This window comes from Ranitomeya imitator, chromosome 1 (assembly GCF_032444005.1).
Source record: "Ranitomeya imitator isolate aRanImi1 chromosome 1, aRanImi1.pri, whole genome shotgun sequence".
Taxonomy (NCBI): Eukaryota; Metazoa; Chordata; class Amphibia; order Anura; family Dendrobatidae; genus Ranitomeya; species Ranitomeya imitator.
In genome coordinates, this window is record NC_091282.1 from 1217340894 (window position 1) to 1217358980 (window position 18087).

Genomic DNA, 18087 nt, shown 5'->3' on the forward strand with positions numbered 1-18087 from the left:
ACCGGGTCTATGTGAGTGTATGGGTGTATGTATGTGGTTATATACCGGGTCTATGTGAGTGTATGGGTGTATGTAGGGCACACAGCAACAAGTGACAGCAAAAAGTACAGCCAAGAAGCAACGAAGAGTGGTGGTGGTGGGAGACTCACTACTGAGAGGCACCGAAGCAGCCATCTGCAGACCGGACATAACTGCAAGAGAAGTATGCTGCCTTCCAGGTGCGATGATCAAGGATGTGACCGATAGGATACCAAAGCTCTTCAGCTCCAAGGACGTCCACCCATTTCTTCTGATACATGTTGGCACCAATGACACGGCAAGGAAGGACCTACCGACAATCTGCAAGGACTTTGAAGAGTTGGGGAAGAAAGTAAAGGAACTGGATGCACAGGTAGTTTTTTCTTCTATCCTTCCAGTAGACGGGCATGGCACCAGGAGATGGAACAGGATCCTTGATGCAAACAACTGGCTAAGACGATGGTGCAGACAACAAGGATTTGGATTCCTGGACCACGGTGTGAATTACTGGTATGATGGACTCCTCGCCAGAGACGGACTACACCTCAACAAACCTGGGAAACACACATTCGCCAGAAGACTCGCTACACTCATCAGGAGGGCGTTAAACTAGAAGAAGAGGGGACGGGAAGAAAAACATTAGACTCGAACAAACACGACCCAGGAAAACATACTCAGAAGGGAGGTAAGAACATTTCTAAAACAATCCACAGTGAGGAGATTGGAACAAAACAAAATCCTCTAAACTGCATGCTCGCAAACGCCAGAAGCCTGACAAACAAGATGGAAGAACTAGAAGCAGAAATATCTACAGGTAACTTTGACATAGTGGGAATAACCGAGACATGGTTAGATGAAAGCTATGACTGGGCAGTTAACTTACAGGGTTACAGTCTGTTTAGAAAGGATCGTAAAAATCGGAGAGGAGGAGGGGTTTGTCTCTATGTAAAGTCTTGTCTAAAGTCCACTTTAAGGGAGGATATTAGCGAAGGAAATGAGGATGTCGAGTCCATATGGGTTGAAATTCATGGAGGGAAAAATGGTAACAAAATTCTCATTGGGGTCTGTTACAAACCCCCAAATATAACAGAAAGCATGGAAAGTCTACTTCTAAAGCAGATAGATGAAGCTGCAACCCATAATGAGGTCCTGGTTATGGGGGACTTTAACTACCCGGATATTAACTGGGAAACAGAAACCTGTGAAACCCATAAAGGCAACAGGTTTCTGCTAATAACCAAGAAAAATTATCTTTCACAATTGGTGCAGAATCCAACCAGAGGAGCAGCACTTTTAGACCTAATACTATCTAATAGACCTGACAGAATAACAAATCTGCAGGTGGTTGGGCATTTAGGAAATAGCGACCACAATATTGTGCAGTTTCACCTGTCTTTCACTAGGGGGACTTGTCAGGGAGTCACAAAAACACTGAACTTTAGGAAGGCAAAGTTTGACCAGCTTAGAGATGCCCTTAATCTGGTAGACTGGGACAATATCCTCAGAAATAAGAATACAGATAATAAATGGGAAATGTTTAAGAACATCCTAAATAGGCAGTGTAAGCGGTTTATACCTTGTGGGAATAAAAGGACTAGAAATAGGAAAAACCCAATGTGGCTAAACAAAGAAGTAAGACAGGCAATTAACAGTAAAAAGAAAGCATTTGCACTACTAAAGCAGGATGGCACCATTGAAGCTCTAAAAAACTATAGGGAGAAAAATACTTTATCTAAAAAACTAATTAAAGCTGCCAAAAAGGAAACAGAGAAGCACATTGCTAAGGAGAGTAAAACTAATCCCAAACTGTTCTTCAACTATATCAATAGTAAAAGAATAAAAACTGAAAATGTAGGCCCCTTAAAAAATAGTGAGGAAAGAATGGTTGTAGATGACGAGGAAAAAGCTAACATATTAAACACCTTCTTCTCCACGGTATTCACGGTGGAAAATGAAATGCTAGGTGAAATCCCAAGAAACAATGAAAACCCTATATTAAGGGTCACCAATCTAACCCAAGAAGAGGTGCGAAACCGGCTAAATAAGATTAAAATAGATAAATCTCCGGGTCCGGATGGCATACACCCACGAGTACTAAGAGAACTAAGTAATGTAATAGATAAACCATTATTTCTTATTTTTAGTGACTCTATAGCGACAGGGTCTGTTCCGCAGGACTGGCGCATAGCAAATGTGGTGCCAATATTCAAAAAGGGCTCTAAAAGTGAACCTGGAAATTATAGGCCAGTAAGTCTAACCTCTATTGTTGGTAAAATATTTGAAGGGTTTCTGAGGGATGTTATTCTGGATTATCTCAATGAGAATAACTGTTTAACTCCATATCAGCATGGGTTTATGAGAAATCGCTCCTGTCAAACCAATCTAATCAGTTTTTATGAAGAGGTAAGCTATAGACTGGACCACGGTGAGTCATTGGACGTGGTATATCTCGATTTTTCCAAAGCGTTTGATACCGTGCCGCACAAGAGGTTGGTACACAAAATGAGAATGCTTGGTCTGGGGGAAAATGTGTGTAAATGGGTTAGTAACTGGCTTAGTGATAGAAAGCAGAGGGTGGTTATAAATGGTATAGTCTCTAACTGGGTCGCTGTGACCAGTGGGGTACCGCAGGGGTCAGTATTGGGACCTGTTCTCTTCAACATATTCATTAATGATCTGGTAGAAGGTTTACACAGTAAAATATCGATATTTGCAGATGATACAAAACTATGTAAAGCAGTTAATACAAGAGAAGATAGTATTCTGCTACAGATGGATCTGGATAAGTTGGAAACTTGGGCTGAAAGGTGGCAGATGAGGTTTAACAATGATAAATGTAAGGTTATACACATGGGAAGAGGGAATCAATGTCACCATTACACACTGAACGGGAAACCACTGGGTAAATCTGACAGGGAGAAGGACTTGGGGATCCTAGTTAATGATAAACTTACCTGGAGCAGCCAGTGCCAGGCAGCAGCTGCCAAGGCAAACAGGATCATGGGGTGCATTAAAAGAGGTCTGGATACACATGATGAGAGCATTATACTGCCTCTGTACAAATCCCTAGTTAGACCGCACATGGAGTACTGTGTCCAGTTTTGGGCACCGGTGCTCAGGAAGGATATAATGGAACTAGAGAGAGTACAAAGGAGGGCAACAAAATTAATAAAGGGGATGGGAGAACTACAATACCCAGATAGATTAGCGAAATTAGGATTATTTAGTCTAGAAAAAAGACGACTGAGGGGCGATCTAATAACCATGTATAAGTATATAAGGGGACAATACAAATATCTCGCTGAGGATCTGTTTATACCAAGGAAGGTGACGGGCACAAGGGGGCATTCTTTGCGTCTGGAGGAGAGAAGGTTTTTCCACCAACATAGAAGAGGATTCTTTACTGTTAGGGCAGTGAGAATCTGGAATTGCTTGCCTGAGGAGGTGGTGATGGCGAACTCAGTCGAGGGGTTCAAGAGAGGCCTGGATGTCTTCCTGGAGCAGAACAATATTGTATCATACAATTATTAGGTTCTGTAGAAGGACGTAGATCTGGGGATTTATTATGATGGAATATAGGCTGAACTGGATGGACAAATGTCTTTTTTCGGCCTTACTAACTATGTTACTATGTTACTATGTTATGTATGTGGTTACACACCGGGTCTATGTGAGTGTATGGGTGTATGTATGTGGTTATATACCGGCATATATGAGTGTATGGGTGTATGTATGTGGTTATATACCAGGTCTATGTGAGTGTATGGGTGTATGTATGTGGTTATACACCGGGTCTATGTGAGTGTATGGGTGTATGTATGTGGCTATATAACGGTATATGTGAGTGTATGGGTGTATGTATGTGGTTATATACCGGGTCTATGCGAGTGTATGGGTGTATGTATGTGGTTATATACCGGGTATATGTGAGTGTATGGGTGTATGTATGTGGTTATATACCGGGTCTATGTGAGTGTATGAGTGTATGTGGTTATATACCAGTATATATGAGTGTATGGGAGAATGTGGGTTATTCTCGTTCAGTCTTCTTCCTCCAGTGATGTGTGTGACTTGGAGGTGGCTGTAGCGGGTGCATATATGGTAGCCACACATATGCGCCCAGTATAAATGACGGATGGGCAGCCGGGATTGTTACAGATTTTGCACTGGAGTGTGTGACACATTGGTGTGGTACAATCCTACAGTCAGGCTCGGACTGGCCGATAGGGGAGCAGGGGAATCCTCCGGTGGGCCGCTGTGCAGATCCGGGCCAGTACTTGGCATAATTTACTTGATTCACTCAGTACATAAGAAAAGCAGCATCTCCTCATTCATTACCCAAACTGCCCAGTTTATGATTATGTAGAGATATAGGAACATTTGTGCATTAGGGCAGTGTAATATTTGTATGCATGTGAAATGTGGGCCCCCAAAGTCAATGTTACTGGTGGGCCCCTGGCACCCCAGTCCGACACTGACTGCAGTAGGCGTAGATGATAAATATGGTGTCGCTTACACTGGGAGCCCGTGATGGCCCCACATTACTGACTGCAGAGGAGGCATAAGAGGAAAACAGACGGGGTGAAGATCATATACACAGGACCCTCTCATTACATTCACTGCAGCTGCCCCATGTTTATACAGACCCCGCGCTGGCCTCAACATCTCCGGCACAGAGGACTAGAGCCCAGGTGCGGGGACAGAGTAATAGTAGGACGCCTTCTTAAAGCGAAAGTCCTTACCTTGACTTTTGTGGCAATCTTTCACAACATTTAAGTTCTATGTCTTCAGGCAAGATGATTTTTTTTATATATATTTTTATTAAAAAAAAAGGTCTATCGAGGTTATTTGCTATATGTAAGCTATTTCATTTGGTAGATGAGGCACACAGGGTTAACATAGTATATGCAGACGACAGTAAGTAGGACGGGACGTTTGTAGGCTAAGATGCATGGTGGATGGGTCGCATGAAGGATGAGATGCATGGTGGATGGGTCGCATGAAGGATGAGATGTGTGGTGGATGGGTCACCTGAAGGAAGAGATGTGTGGTGGATGGGTCACCTGAAGGAAGAGATGTGTGGTGGATGGGTCGCATGAAGGATGAGATGCATGGTGGATGGGTCAGATGAAGGATAATATGCATGGTAGATGGGTCACATGAAGGATGAGATGTATGGTGGATGGGTCACCTGAAGGAAGAGATGTGTGGTGGATGGGTCACCTGAAGGATGAGATGTACGGTGGATGGGTCACCTGAAGGATGAGATGTGTGGTGGATGGGTCACCTGAAGGATGAGATGCATGGTGGATGGGTCACCTGAAGGATGAGATGCATGATGGATAAGTCGCATGAAGGATGAGATGTATGGTGGATGAGTCGCATGAAGGAAGAGATGCATGGTGGATGGGTCACCTGAAGGAAGAGATGTGTGGTGGATGGGTCGCATGAAGGATGAGATGCATGATGGATGGTTCGCATGAAGGATGAGATGCATGGTGGACGGGTCACCTGAAGGATGAGATGCATGGTGGATGGGTCACCTGAAGGAAGAGATGTGTGGTGGATGGGTCGCATGAAGGATGAGATGTGTGGTGGATGGGTCGGATGAAGGATAATATGCATGGTAGATGGGTCACATGAAGGATGAGATGTATGGTGGATGGGTCACCTGAAGGAAGAGATGTGTGGTGGATGGGTCACCTGAAGGATGAGATGTACGGTGGATGGGTCACCTGAAGGATGAGATGTGTGGTGGATGGGTCACCTGAAGGATGAGATGTGTTGTGGATGGGTCGCATGAAGGATGAGATGCATGATGGATGGGTCGCATGAAGGATGAGATGTATGGTGGATGAGTCGCATGAAGGAAGAGATGCATGGTGGATGGGTCACCTGAAGGATGAGATGCATGGTGGATGGGTCACATGAAGGATGAGATGCATGGTGGATGGGTCACATGAAGGATGAGATGCATGATGGATGGGTCACATGAAGGATGAGATGCATGGTGGATGGGTCACATGAAGGATGAGATGCATGGTGGACGGGTGGCATGAAGGATAAGATGCATGGTGGATGGGTAGCATGCATGATGAGATGCATGATTGATGGGTCACATGAAGGATGAGATGCATGGTGGATGGGTCACATGAAGGATGAGATGCATGGTGGATGGGTCCCTTGAAGGATGAGATGCATGATGGATGGGTCACATGAAGGATGAGATGCATGATGGATGGGTCACATGAAGGATGAGATGCATGATGGATGGGTCACATGAAGGATGAGATGCATGATGGATGGGTCACATGAAGGATGAGATGCATGATGGATGGGTCACATGAAGGATGAGATGCATGGTGGATGGGTCACATGAAGGATGAGATGCATGATGGATGGGTCACATGAAGGATGAGATGCATGATGGATGGGTCACATGAAGGATGAGATGCATGATGGATGGGTCACATGAAGGATGAGATGCATGATGGATGGGTCACATGAAGGATGAGATGCATGGTGGACGGGTGGCATGAAGGATATGATGCATGGTGGATGGGTAGCACGCATGATGAGATGCATGGTGGATGGGTCACATGAAGGATGAGATGCATGGTGGATGGGTGGCATGAAGGAAGAGATGTGGTTGGATGAGACACATGAAGGATGAGATGCACTGTGGATAGGTCATATGATGGATGACTTGCACTCTCGATGGGAAACATAAAGGATAACATGTGGTGGGATGGGATGCATGAAGACAGCGAGGCATTAGAGTGGGTGCTTGTTGCCTGGGATGGATACTGGATGGGATGTTAGTAGGATGTTGGACAGTTTGTGTCTGTATAATCTATATGGCACCAGATAAATCACCATATCTCCTGTTTTGCATTTTCTAGTGAAGGTGACGAAAAAAAAGGTTAAAATTGTGAAAACCATAAAAGTTCTGAAGAAGGTGAAAGAGGAAAAGACCGGTCCTGGAGCACGAGGAACTCCGGAGGAAAGTATGTACTGAGCACCTGACATATCCATGCATGAGGACATGAGGGCACCCATAATCCCTGACTGTATCAAATAGCGCAACCCTACCATGTGTAGGAGAACAGCACGGGAGGTGGTGTTATTGTCACCAATTTTGCAGAAACTTGCAGCTCTCTGGCGCCCCTTTACCCTACTGACTAATATGGGTATTGACAGAGGATAAGAAAATGAGCGCAGCTGCTCTAATTATATTGAATATTGCATCACGTGAGGTGACAGGATGTATATATACCACCGGTTCCTGGTAGGAACATATATATAGCTTGATCCAGTCACCGTCAAGTCCCCAACACCACATAAATACGACATCTATGCTGCCACCACCGACCTCTTATAAGTGGATCGGACACTCCTTAAGTAGCATGAATTTGTGCAGAGTACTTGGCGGATCATTCATAAAACAAGAAGAACGAAGCTAGCAAATTTATAATTTTACTCCGGAAGAATCGGCAGTGTTTACAAAAGATACAAATGTAATATTACAAAAGAGACAAAATACAAGTATGTACAAACAGTTATGAAAGAAACAGGATAAAAATAGGAAAGTTACTAAATCTCAGTCACAGGTATGACCTGTCGATAAAGGGGAGGAGAGATTCCCAAAGAAAGGATCCGGTACCACAGCATGGTGTTCAGCTGTCTCTCCTGGCTCTTATTGAATGCCAAAGATGGACGTTCCTGTTTTAAGCTTCGGCCATAAAACTAAGAACTCCCCCTTTGCTGTCCTCACATATGGGCTGTTTTCTGGGAGGTGCACACATCTTTGAATGTTATCAATAACTCCTTTCCTTCATATCTTTGGCCTAGAAGCTCAGAGGCCAACAATATTGGCATTATTTTTTCCCTCACGATTTTACTCTTTTTTAGAGTCCACACACGGTATGTCTGCGATTTGCTGGTCAGGAGAAATTCATTTCCCAGGCTTCTGATGGAGTACCTGGCCCATATTGATTTATGGGTCAGGTACATTGATGATATTTTTGTTATCTGGAGGGGGACCAGAGATGAGTTCAGTCAATTCATTGGCTCACTTAATCACAATGATGTGGGTCTCAAGTTTACCTTTGATATACAGGACTCCCAAATACCTTTTTTGGATGTATTGATCTCTAAATCACAGGAGGGGGACCGGCTGGAAAGCACGATATATAGGAAACCCACTGCAACGAATTCGTTACTAAGATGGGACAGTAACCATCCATACTCCCTAAAAAAAGGCATCCCAAAAGGCCAATATTTGCGACTACGACGTAATTGTTCTAGCCAGAAGGATTTTAAAATTATGGCCGATGATTTAAGACAGAGATTTTTGGCCAGAGGGTATCCAGATCGGATTTTGCGGGAGGCATTTCAATATGCCAGTAAGCAAAATAGGGAGAGCCTTTTAACACCCCGGAGGGAGGAGACTGAACCAACAAAGGTGACGAGAATTATCTGTACATATGGTAATGGAGCATCATCTGTCAAAAATATCATACGAAGACACTGGGGCATCCTCCAGATGGATGAGGATCTGAGGGATACCCTGGGGAAAGAACCAATAGTAACATATTGTAGAGCCAAGACACTAGGTGACAGATTGGTACATAGTCACTTTATTGCACCCAGGGAAACAACTTGGCTCCCACAGAGACCAGCAGGATGCTTTAGGTGTAGTGTGTGTATAGCGTGTGACTCTATATGCACGGGTAAGGAGTTTTTCAATGAGAACACACAAGAGATTTTCAAACTCAAGCAATTTGTGAATTGTAGGAGCACAGGAGTTATTTACAGGGGTCTATGTCAATGTGGCATTACATATGTTGGGAAAACAATAAGAGAATTTAGGAGGAGGGTGGGGGAACATTTGGGTGACATACGAAACCATAGAGACACCCCGGTTGCAAAACATGTCAACAGTATGCATGGGGGAGATGTCAGAGCCATACGATTTATGGGAATTGATAGGATTGACATGCCAACGAGAGGTGGGGATCTTGACAGACTACTGCTCCAGAGAGAGGCCAACTGGATATTTACTTTGGATACCTGTCACCCTAGAGGCCTGAATGATCAGATCAATTTTGGATGTTTCCTATAACATATTCCTTTTATATGTAGCTCTCTTCTGTGGACAGTTCTCTCTCTCTCCCCTCCCCCCCTTTCTCTCCTTCCCCCTCCCTACCCTCATGTTATTCCCATTCTTTTGGTTTTATCCATGTCATTTTTTGCTATGGAGATAGGGGCTATTAGATTATGTACGATACCTATACTATGTTTTTGACCTTATATACTCAATGGAATATTATTTACATCTATCCTGTTTGGATATTTCGGGCTCTCTGATGGGCCTGTTGCTTTTAGGGAACAGCTAAAGAAAACAAATATGTCATATCTATAATATACTGTATAGGCATGGGACTATTGTTCTATCCTATTGGAACCCTTGTGGCTACATGGATTGGGGTCCTATTTTGGACTTTCTTCCCAATCAAGCACTGTAGGGGTTTTCTTTTAGGACCTTACTTTTATGTTACTTGGGGTACTTTTCGTTTTTTTGACCTCTTTTTGTATATCTACCCCCCTCCTCCCTTGCTCTAATTATTAGATTGATATTGATTGGGGTACCATAGGCTCATGCCCATTATATAAAAAGACATATAAAAGATGGTGCTTATGTCCATCTTTTCCCGATACATGTAGACTGAATTGACATATATTTATGCACGGGGGTACAGAAACACCTTTATCCGATGTCTTTGCTGGTAATGATACTACTCATTGTCAGAGATATGGGATACGTGGGTTTCCTCCGGGGAATGGAAGCGCTGGGCTCCAACATCATGGTGGGCGGAAAGAACGCCTTCAATATGGCGCTGCTGCTCCTGGCTCATGGGAGCGTCGGACTCCATTTGCATGATGGGCGGAAATGACGTGCTCCAAATGAGGCCGTCGTTTCCGGTAACGAGGGTAACAGTGGCCGGAACCATTCTACTACTCAATATGGCGTGGCCGCCTCCGGCCGATGGGAGCGCTGGGCTCCACTAACATGGTGGGCGGAGGTGACGCTCTTAATATGGTGCCGTCACTTCCGGTAGCAAGCGCTACAGCGGCCGGAACTATTCCACCATGGGATAACAGAATGGGCGCAACCCAGGACCGGGTGTATAGCGCCGACCTCCTAATCAAGGTATAATTTTACACAGCTGTTTGGTGTGCATGGGGCTATATAGGGTGGGTAAACTGGTCAGAATGTAGGGACTTACTCCAGATTGCGGACACAGCCGATATATGGGGACTGTGTATTAGGATTCCCTGCCACTGCGGGACCTTTATCTGCACGGACTTTATATGGACCTGCACGGATTCCATATGACTGAACCTTCTTTTGGACTATCTAACAGACCCACTGGTCACTGTTTTGTATTGAATAGAACTCCCCTGATGATTCTCCCCCAGTGGAGTTGAAACGCGTTGGGAGATAAAGAGACATTGTATTTATTTCGCTTTTTTCTGGTTGGTGGGTGTCCATAGCAGGACCTACTTGGGGCCTGTCCTTGTCAGGACAGGAGCTCTTAGGGGGGTTTACAGGGAGGACAGTAACGACACATCTTTTCCCTACCCTCCAGTCTGATGCTTATTTTTGGAACCACTCCCCTTACAGAAACGTGAGTGGATACTTCTATGTCCGTTTAATTGGTAAGACCGCTCCAATTTTTTATCTTGAGCACTGATTCACTTGAGCACATTGTGTAATGTCTATATATGTGTTTGTTAGGATCCGAGGCTTTTATTCATGTATATATTAAAAGTTACGTTTTATTTAGTGGATATCCTCCACAGCTATTCCTATTTCTGATCCAGAGGATATAGACACGGCCTATTCTATTATATGCTCTAGCTGTGTTCTCCCAGGCTTCTGATGGCCCTAAATGCTTTCATGCATAACCTTAAGTGCCAAGATCCTGGACATTTAATTTTGATGTGTCTGGGATTAATGTGTATTATTTATTTTGATTTTGAGTGCTTTACTTAGAAGACAAGAGTTTTTTGGAGGGAAAAATGAATTCAGCTCTGCTAGTCCTGGCAGGCAATAAAACTCAGCTTTCCAAGCTGACCACTTGCTTGAAAGGGGGGTGGAAATTCACAGAGAGAGAGAGAGAGAGGGAGCTGTATGTAGGATTTGGTCCTACAGAAACCAATGGTGGGAGGAGCAGTAGTCCATCTCTGGTTGTGTCCACAGAATAATGGAAAATAAATCATATTTTCCTCACAGTCATACTATACCTTGCAAATAGAAATCTACCTATAAAAAAGGAGGCAACAACCCACAGTCCAGCCTAAGGGTGACACGGTCACAGGACACAACCCACTGTGTAACCTGTAATATATGGAGCAGCCAGTGGAGCCTATGTAAATACGGGACCACTGCCATCTGAGAGCACAGCACACGGTGAAATCCAACAGCAGAGATATATATAAAATAAAGCAGGCAGTGTGTACGGACCCATAGCGGTTCCACAATTAGGCATCAGACTAGTGAAAGCAGGCGTCATGCGGAGCAAAAATATTCCCATGGAGACTCCCACAGGCACCAGATCCAGAGTAGAAATGCCAGTGCAGTCCACAGAAGTTGGGACTGACCCTTCCAGATCCCTGTCATCACCTCCCCCAGGTCCTTATAACATTTTTATAGCGGTTGGTGACCTGGATACAAAACACCAAGAGGTGACAGAAAAAACTGCAAATATAAAGAAAAGGAAAAATAGTCAGTATCATCCAATAATGAAAAAAAAACGCACAATTTGCTGAAGATTTTACTATATTTAAGCAAATGAAAAACAATCACAAATTTTAGGACAGGGACCTTACAATGAGGTCAGAACTTGGCCAAAATTAGTAAAAGCAAGCCGATTGATAACATAATATAATTGTTAAAAAAGAAGAAACCCCACAAATGAAGCAACCTGATGGAAAGCCCAGACCATATATAATATATTCAATTCATTGTCATAATGGCAGAAAAATCTAAGTATGATCAATAGTTCTTATAAAAGTGTTCAAAAAGTATGAAAAATAACTGGCAGCAATAACAGCACAGTATGCCCTATCATAATGTACACACGAAATGTAGGAGGGAGATCTAGTGATCAATACGTAAACCCAATGTTATACTCCTCACACACATCTTGTACAAAAAAGTGCAGGATGACACAGATGACAATTTAAAGCAGTTTAGTAGCTGCCAGGTAAAAAACTAAACAGACAGAGGTAAGTATAACAATCCAGGGAAAAGTGCCTAATACAGTAACCAGTGAACAACAATAATAAGTAGGGATAATATACTAATTAATGACTCATACCCAATAGCTGCCATCGGTCCAAGCGTCCACTGCACCCAACGCACGTTTCGAATATAGATGCTTCGTCTAGGATGCTGTTTATATGCACAAGAATGGGGGAAAAAGCAGAGTGGGGGTAGATTGGTGGGCAACAAGAGGGCAGGGTCGCATCCCTGGTATCTCCAGTGCTAGATCAGATACACAAGGTGGACAGCAGTGCGAGCAGCCTCTTCTTACCGCAGTGTCCTTGGTATCTCCAGTGTTAGATCAGATACACTCGGTGGACAGCAGTGTGAGCAGCCCCTTCTTTCCCCAGCATCTCTGGTATCTCCAGTGCTAGATCAGACACACAGGATGGACAGCAGTGTGAGCAGCCTCTTTCCACAGCATCCCTGGTATCTCCAGTGCTAGATCAGACACACAAGGTGGACAGCAGTGCGAGCAGCCTCTTCTTACCGCAGTGTCCTTGGTATCTCCAGTGTTAGATCAGATACACTCGGTGGACAGCAGTGTAAGCAGCCTCTTCTTTCCACAGCATCTCTGGTATCTCCAGTCCTAGATCAGACACACAGGATGGACAGCAGTATGAGCAGCCTCTCTTTACCGCAGTGTTACTGGTATCTCCAGTGTTAGATCAGACACACAGAGTGGACAGCAGTGTGAGCAGCTTCTCCTTTAAGCAGTGCCCCTGGTATCTCCAGTAGTAGATTACACATATAGGGTGGACAGCAGTGTGAGCAGCCTCTTCTTACCACAGTGTCCCTGGTATCTGCAGTGTTAGATCAGATACACAGAGTGGACAGCAGTGTGAGCAACCCCTTCTTACCGCAGTGTCCCTGGTATCTACAGTGGTAGATCAGATACACAAGGTGGACAGCAGTGTGAGCAGCCTCGTCTTACCTCAGAGTCTTTGGTATCTGCAGTGTTAGATCAGATACACACGATGGGCAACAGTGTGAGCAGTCTCTTCTTACCACAGCGTCCGTGTATCTGCAGTGTTAGATCAGATACACAGGGTGGGCAGCAGTGTGAGCAGCCTCTTCTTACCACAGCGTTCCTGGTATCTCCAGTATTAGATCAGATACACAGGGTGGACAGCAGAGTGAGTAGCTTCTTCTTACCACAGCGTCCCTGTATCTGCAGTATTAGATCAGATACACAGGGTGGACAGCAGTGTGAGTAGCTTCTTCTTACCACAGCATCCCTGGTATCTGCAGTGTTAGATTAGATACACCGATTGGACAGCAGTGTGAGCAGCCTCTTCTTACCTCAGTGTCCCTGCTATCTGTAGTGTTAAATCAGATACACAGAGATGACAGCAGTGTGAGCAGCCTCTTCTTACCTCAGCGTCCCTGGTATCTGCAGTGTTAGCTTTGAACCACTGAATGGACAGCAGTGTGAGCAGCCTCTTCTTACCACAGCGTCCCTGTATCTGCAGTGTTACATCAGATACACAGGGTGGACAGCAGTGTGAGCAGCCTTTTCTTACAACAGTGTCCCTGGTATCTTCAGTATTATATCAAATACACAGGGTGGACAGCAGTGTGAGCAGCCTCTTCTTACCACAGCATTCCTGGTATCTCCAGAATTAGATCAGATACACAGGGTAGACAGCAGTATGAGCAGCCTCTTCTTACCACAGCGTTCCTGGTATCTCCAGTATTAGATCAGATACACTGGTGGACAGCAGTGTGAGCAGCCTCTTCTTACCTTAGTACTCCTGTTGTTTCCAGCACCATCATTGAAGCACATCTTCCTACATATGAAGGAGGGTGTAGCTTCCTACTTCACATGCTGACAGGCTGCTGTCTGTGACGCTAGTCACTACTCGTGGACAGACCGTGAGGCAGAAGAATCAGAGGTTCTAGGGTCAATACCAAGAGAGTATATAGCCAAAGGACAAGACAATGGGATAGTCAGAACACGGTCCAAAGGGTCAGACAGCAGAAGATCAGAACTCAGAGCAACAGAATCAGGCTAACACTCACCAAGAAGCACAAACTACATCTGGCAGGGATCGGGCAGACAGCTCAGTTAAGTAGCTGGGCATTCACCAGAACACCAAACACCTGGAGAAAGTCCCACAGTTCCCAGTCACAAATTGGACAGCTGAGCTGTCAATAAGGCACCGACAGCCCAGCAAGCCCATCACAGGATTGGACAGCCAAGCTGTCAATCAAGACACAGAAAACTCAGCAAGACAATTTCTGTAAAACAGCACAGCAATCACTCACTGAGTGAAGGAATTGTGACAGTATGCACTCATCTAGGGGGGCCACCAGACCCCAAGGTTTCCCAGGAAACCTGCATTGGAAGTCCTTGACCAAACGATCAGCATTGACAGCTCGAGCAGGGACCCAAGATCTCTCTTCCGGGCTGTAACCTCTCCAATGATGAGGTATTGGAGGGAATTACAGATCTTCAGGGTATCAACAATCTTTTGTACTTCAAACTCCAAACTGTCATTGACAGAAACCTGTGGTGGTGGAGATGAAGGAGCCAAAACGGAAGGGATAAACTCTTTTAGCAGTGATTTATGGAATACATTTGGAATGCGAAAAAGATGGAGGGAGTTTTAGTCTGAAATCCACTGGGTTAACTACCTCCAAAATCTCATAGGGACCAATAAACTTAGGACCCAACTTGGCAGATGGCATTTTTAATTTAAGAATTTTGGAAGAAAGACAGACCTTATCACCAACCTCGTATATGGGACCCCTTGAATGTTTCCTATCGGCCTTCCATTTCTGGTGACAGTGGGCCACCTCAATATTCCTCTGAACCTCTTTCCAGAGATCACTCAGTTTTTGTATAGCAACCTCTACTCCCAGACAACCAGAACTCATCCTCGAGAATTCACCAAAATGAGGATGAAAACGATAATTACAAAAAAAGGCGAGGTTCCAGTAGACTGGTTTACCCCAATTGTTAAAGGCGAATTCAACAAGAGGTAAGAATAAGGACTAGTCCATCTGCTGAGCAGTAACAAAACACCTTAGAATTTGGTCCAATGTCTGAATTGTCCTCTCCGTCTGACCGTTGGTCTCTGAATGGTTTGCAGAAGATTTCGACAGGTCAATCCCCAATCTCTTACAAAACGCTCTCCAGAATTTAGAGACAAACTGCACCCCCCATCAGATACAATGGTCAGAGGAATGCCATGCAATCTCACCACGATTGATGAATAACCTGGAAAGCATTTCAGCATTAGGTAACCCTGATAACAGAACAAAGTGAGCTTGTTTATTGAATCGGTCAACCACCACTCAAATAACCGTTTTCCCACTAGACAAAGGCAAATTAGTGATGAAATCCGTGGACAAATGAGTCCATGGTCTTTCTGGAAATAGGCAATGGAGCCAATTCCGTGGCCGGCAGGTTATGACAAACTTTAGCGCGCACGCAGACTTCACAAGCGCATACAAAACCTTTAATGTCATTAAGCACGGATGGTCATCAAAAAAGTCTATGTATAGCTTTTTGTGTAGCAGTGACTCCGGGTGACCACTCAAGATAGAGTCATGAAACTCTGGAAACAGACGTAATCTGAGATACACGGGCACAAATAATTTAGATCCAGGGGTAGCAGAAGGAGCCAAAGACTTGATTGGCGAATCTAAGCTTCCAATTCTGAGGATGCCATAGAAATTACCTACCGTGAGGAAATGAATATATCTTGGTACCGTGTTAGCCAGTGGATAGAAAAATATTTAGAATTGAGAAAGAATGGAGGTGGCTTTTCTGAAGGAGAAACTGAATCAAGGCTGCGTGACAAGGCATCAGCTCTAACATTCTTAGACCCCCGCCTGAACGTGATGGAAAAATTAAACCTACAAAAGAGTAAGCACCACCTGGCCTGTCTAGGGGTTAAACATTTAGCAGATTCGATGTAAGCTAAATTTTTATGATCAGTCACAACCGAGACTGTTATGGCTGGCAATCAGGCAACACAGCGTGCAGTAATCAGCGCACATACAGAGATCAGGCAATAACCCAAAACAATAGGATGAGCTCTGAGACGTGGAATCTCTGTAGACTGCAGTACCTGATCTATCCTCACACAACTGGAAGCAGCAGTGGATTGCGCCTATCACTACCTATGCAACTCGGCACTGCCTGAGGAGCTGACTAGCCTGAAGATAGAAATACAAGCCTGACTTACCTCAGAGAAATACCCCAAAGGAATAGGCAGCCCCCACATATAATGACTGTTAGCAAGATGAAAAGACAAACGTAGGAATGAAATAGATCCAGCAAAGTGAGACCCGATATTCTAGACAGAGCGAGGATAGCAAAGAGAACTATGCAGTCTACAAAAAACCCTAAAACGAAAACCACGCAAAGGGGCAAAAAGACCCACCGTGCCGAACTAACAGCACGGCGGTGCACCCCTTTGCTTCTCAGAGCTTCCAGCAAAAGATAATAACAAGCTGGACAGAAAAAACAGAAAACAAACTAGAAGCACTTATCTAGCAGAGCAGCAGGCCCAAGGAAAGATGCAGTAGCTCAGATCCAACACTGGAACATTGACAAGGAGCAAGGAAGACAGACCCAGGTGGAGCCAAATAGCAAGGCAGCCAACGAGCTCACCAAAACACCTGAGGGAGGAAGCCCAGAGACTGCAATACCACCCGTGACCACAGAAGTGAACTCAGCCACAGAACTCACAACAGTACCCCCCCCTTGAGGAGGGGTCACCGAACCCTCACCAGAACCCCCAGGCCGACCAGGATGAGCCACATGAAAGGCACGAACAAGATCTGGGGCATGGACATCAGAGGCAAAAACCCAGGAATTATCTTCCTGAGCATAACCCTTCCATTTGACCAGATACTGGAGTTTCCGTCTAGAGACACGAGAATCCAAAATCTTCTCCACAATATACTCCAATTCCCCCTCCACCAAAACAGGGGCAGGAGGCTCCACAGATGGAACCATAGGTGCCACGTATCTCCTCAACAACGACCTATGGAATACATTATGTATGGAAAAGGAGTCTGGGAGGGTCAGACGAAAAGACACCGGATTGAGAATCTCAGAAATCCTATACGGACCAATAAAACGAGGTTTAAATTTAGGAGAGGAAACCTTCATAGGTATATGACGAGAAGATAACCAAACCAGATCCCCAACACGAAGTCGGGGTCCCACACGGCGTCTGCGATTAGCGAAAAGCTGAGCCTTCTCCTGGGACAAGGTCAAATTGTCCACTACCTGAGTCCAGATCTGCTGCAACCTGTCCACCACATAATCCACACCAGGACAGTCCGAAGACTCAACCTGTCCTGAAGAGAAACGAGGATGGAACCCAGAATTGCAGAAAAATGGAGAGACCAAGGTAGCCGAGCTGGCCCGATTATTAAGGGCGAACTCAGCCAACGGCAAAAATGACACCCAATCATCCTGGTCAGCGGAAACAAAACATCTCAGATATGTTTCCAAGGTCTGATTGGTTTGTTCGGTCTGGCCATTAGTCTGAGGATGGAAGGCCGAGGAAAAAGATAGGTCAATGCCCATCCTACCACAAAAGGCTCGCCAGAACCTCGAGACAAACTGGGAACCTCTGTCAGAAACAATATTCTCAGGAATGCCATGTAAACGAACCACATGCTGGAAGAACAAAGGCACCAAATCAGAGGAGGAAGGCAATTTAACCAAGGGCACCAGATGGACCATTTTAGAAAAGCGATCACAGACCACCCAA

The 18087-nt window shown here is 44.8% G+C and overlaps 1 protein-coding gene across 1 annotated transcript in view; it reads left to right on the plus strand.

Moving 5' to 3' along the window:
* The window catches only part of CPXM1 (carboxypeptidase X, M14 family member 1), an 86181-nt gene that overhangs the window by 19098 nt on the left and 48996 nt on the right, over positions 1 to 18087 (plus strand). The window contains exon 2 of the mRNA XM_069745038.1: positions 6921 to 7025. Within this exon, the coding sequence (XP_069601139.1) occupies positions 6921 to 7025 (105 nt within the window). The remainder of the gene's footprint in view (positions 1 to 6920; positions 7026 to 18087) is intronic.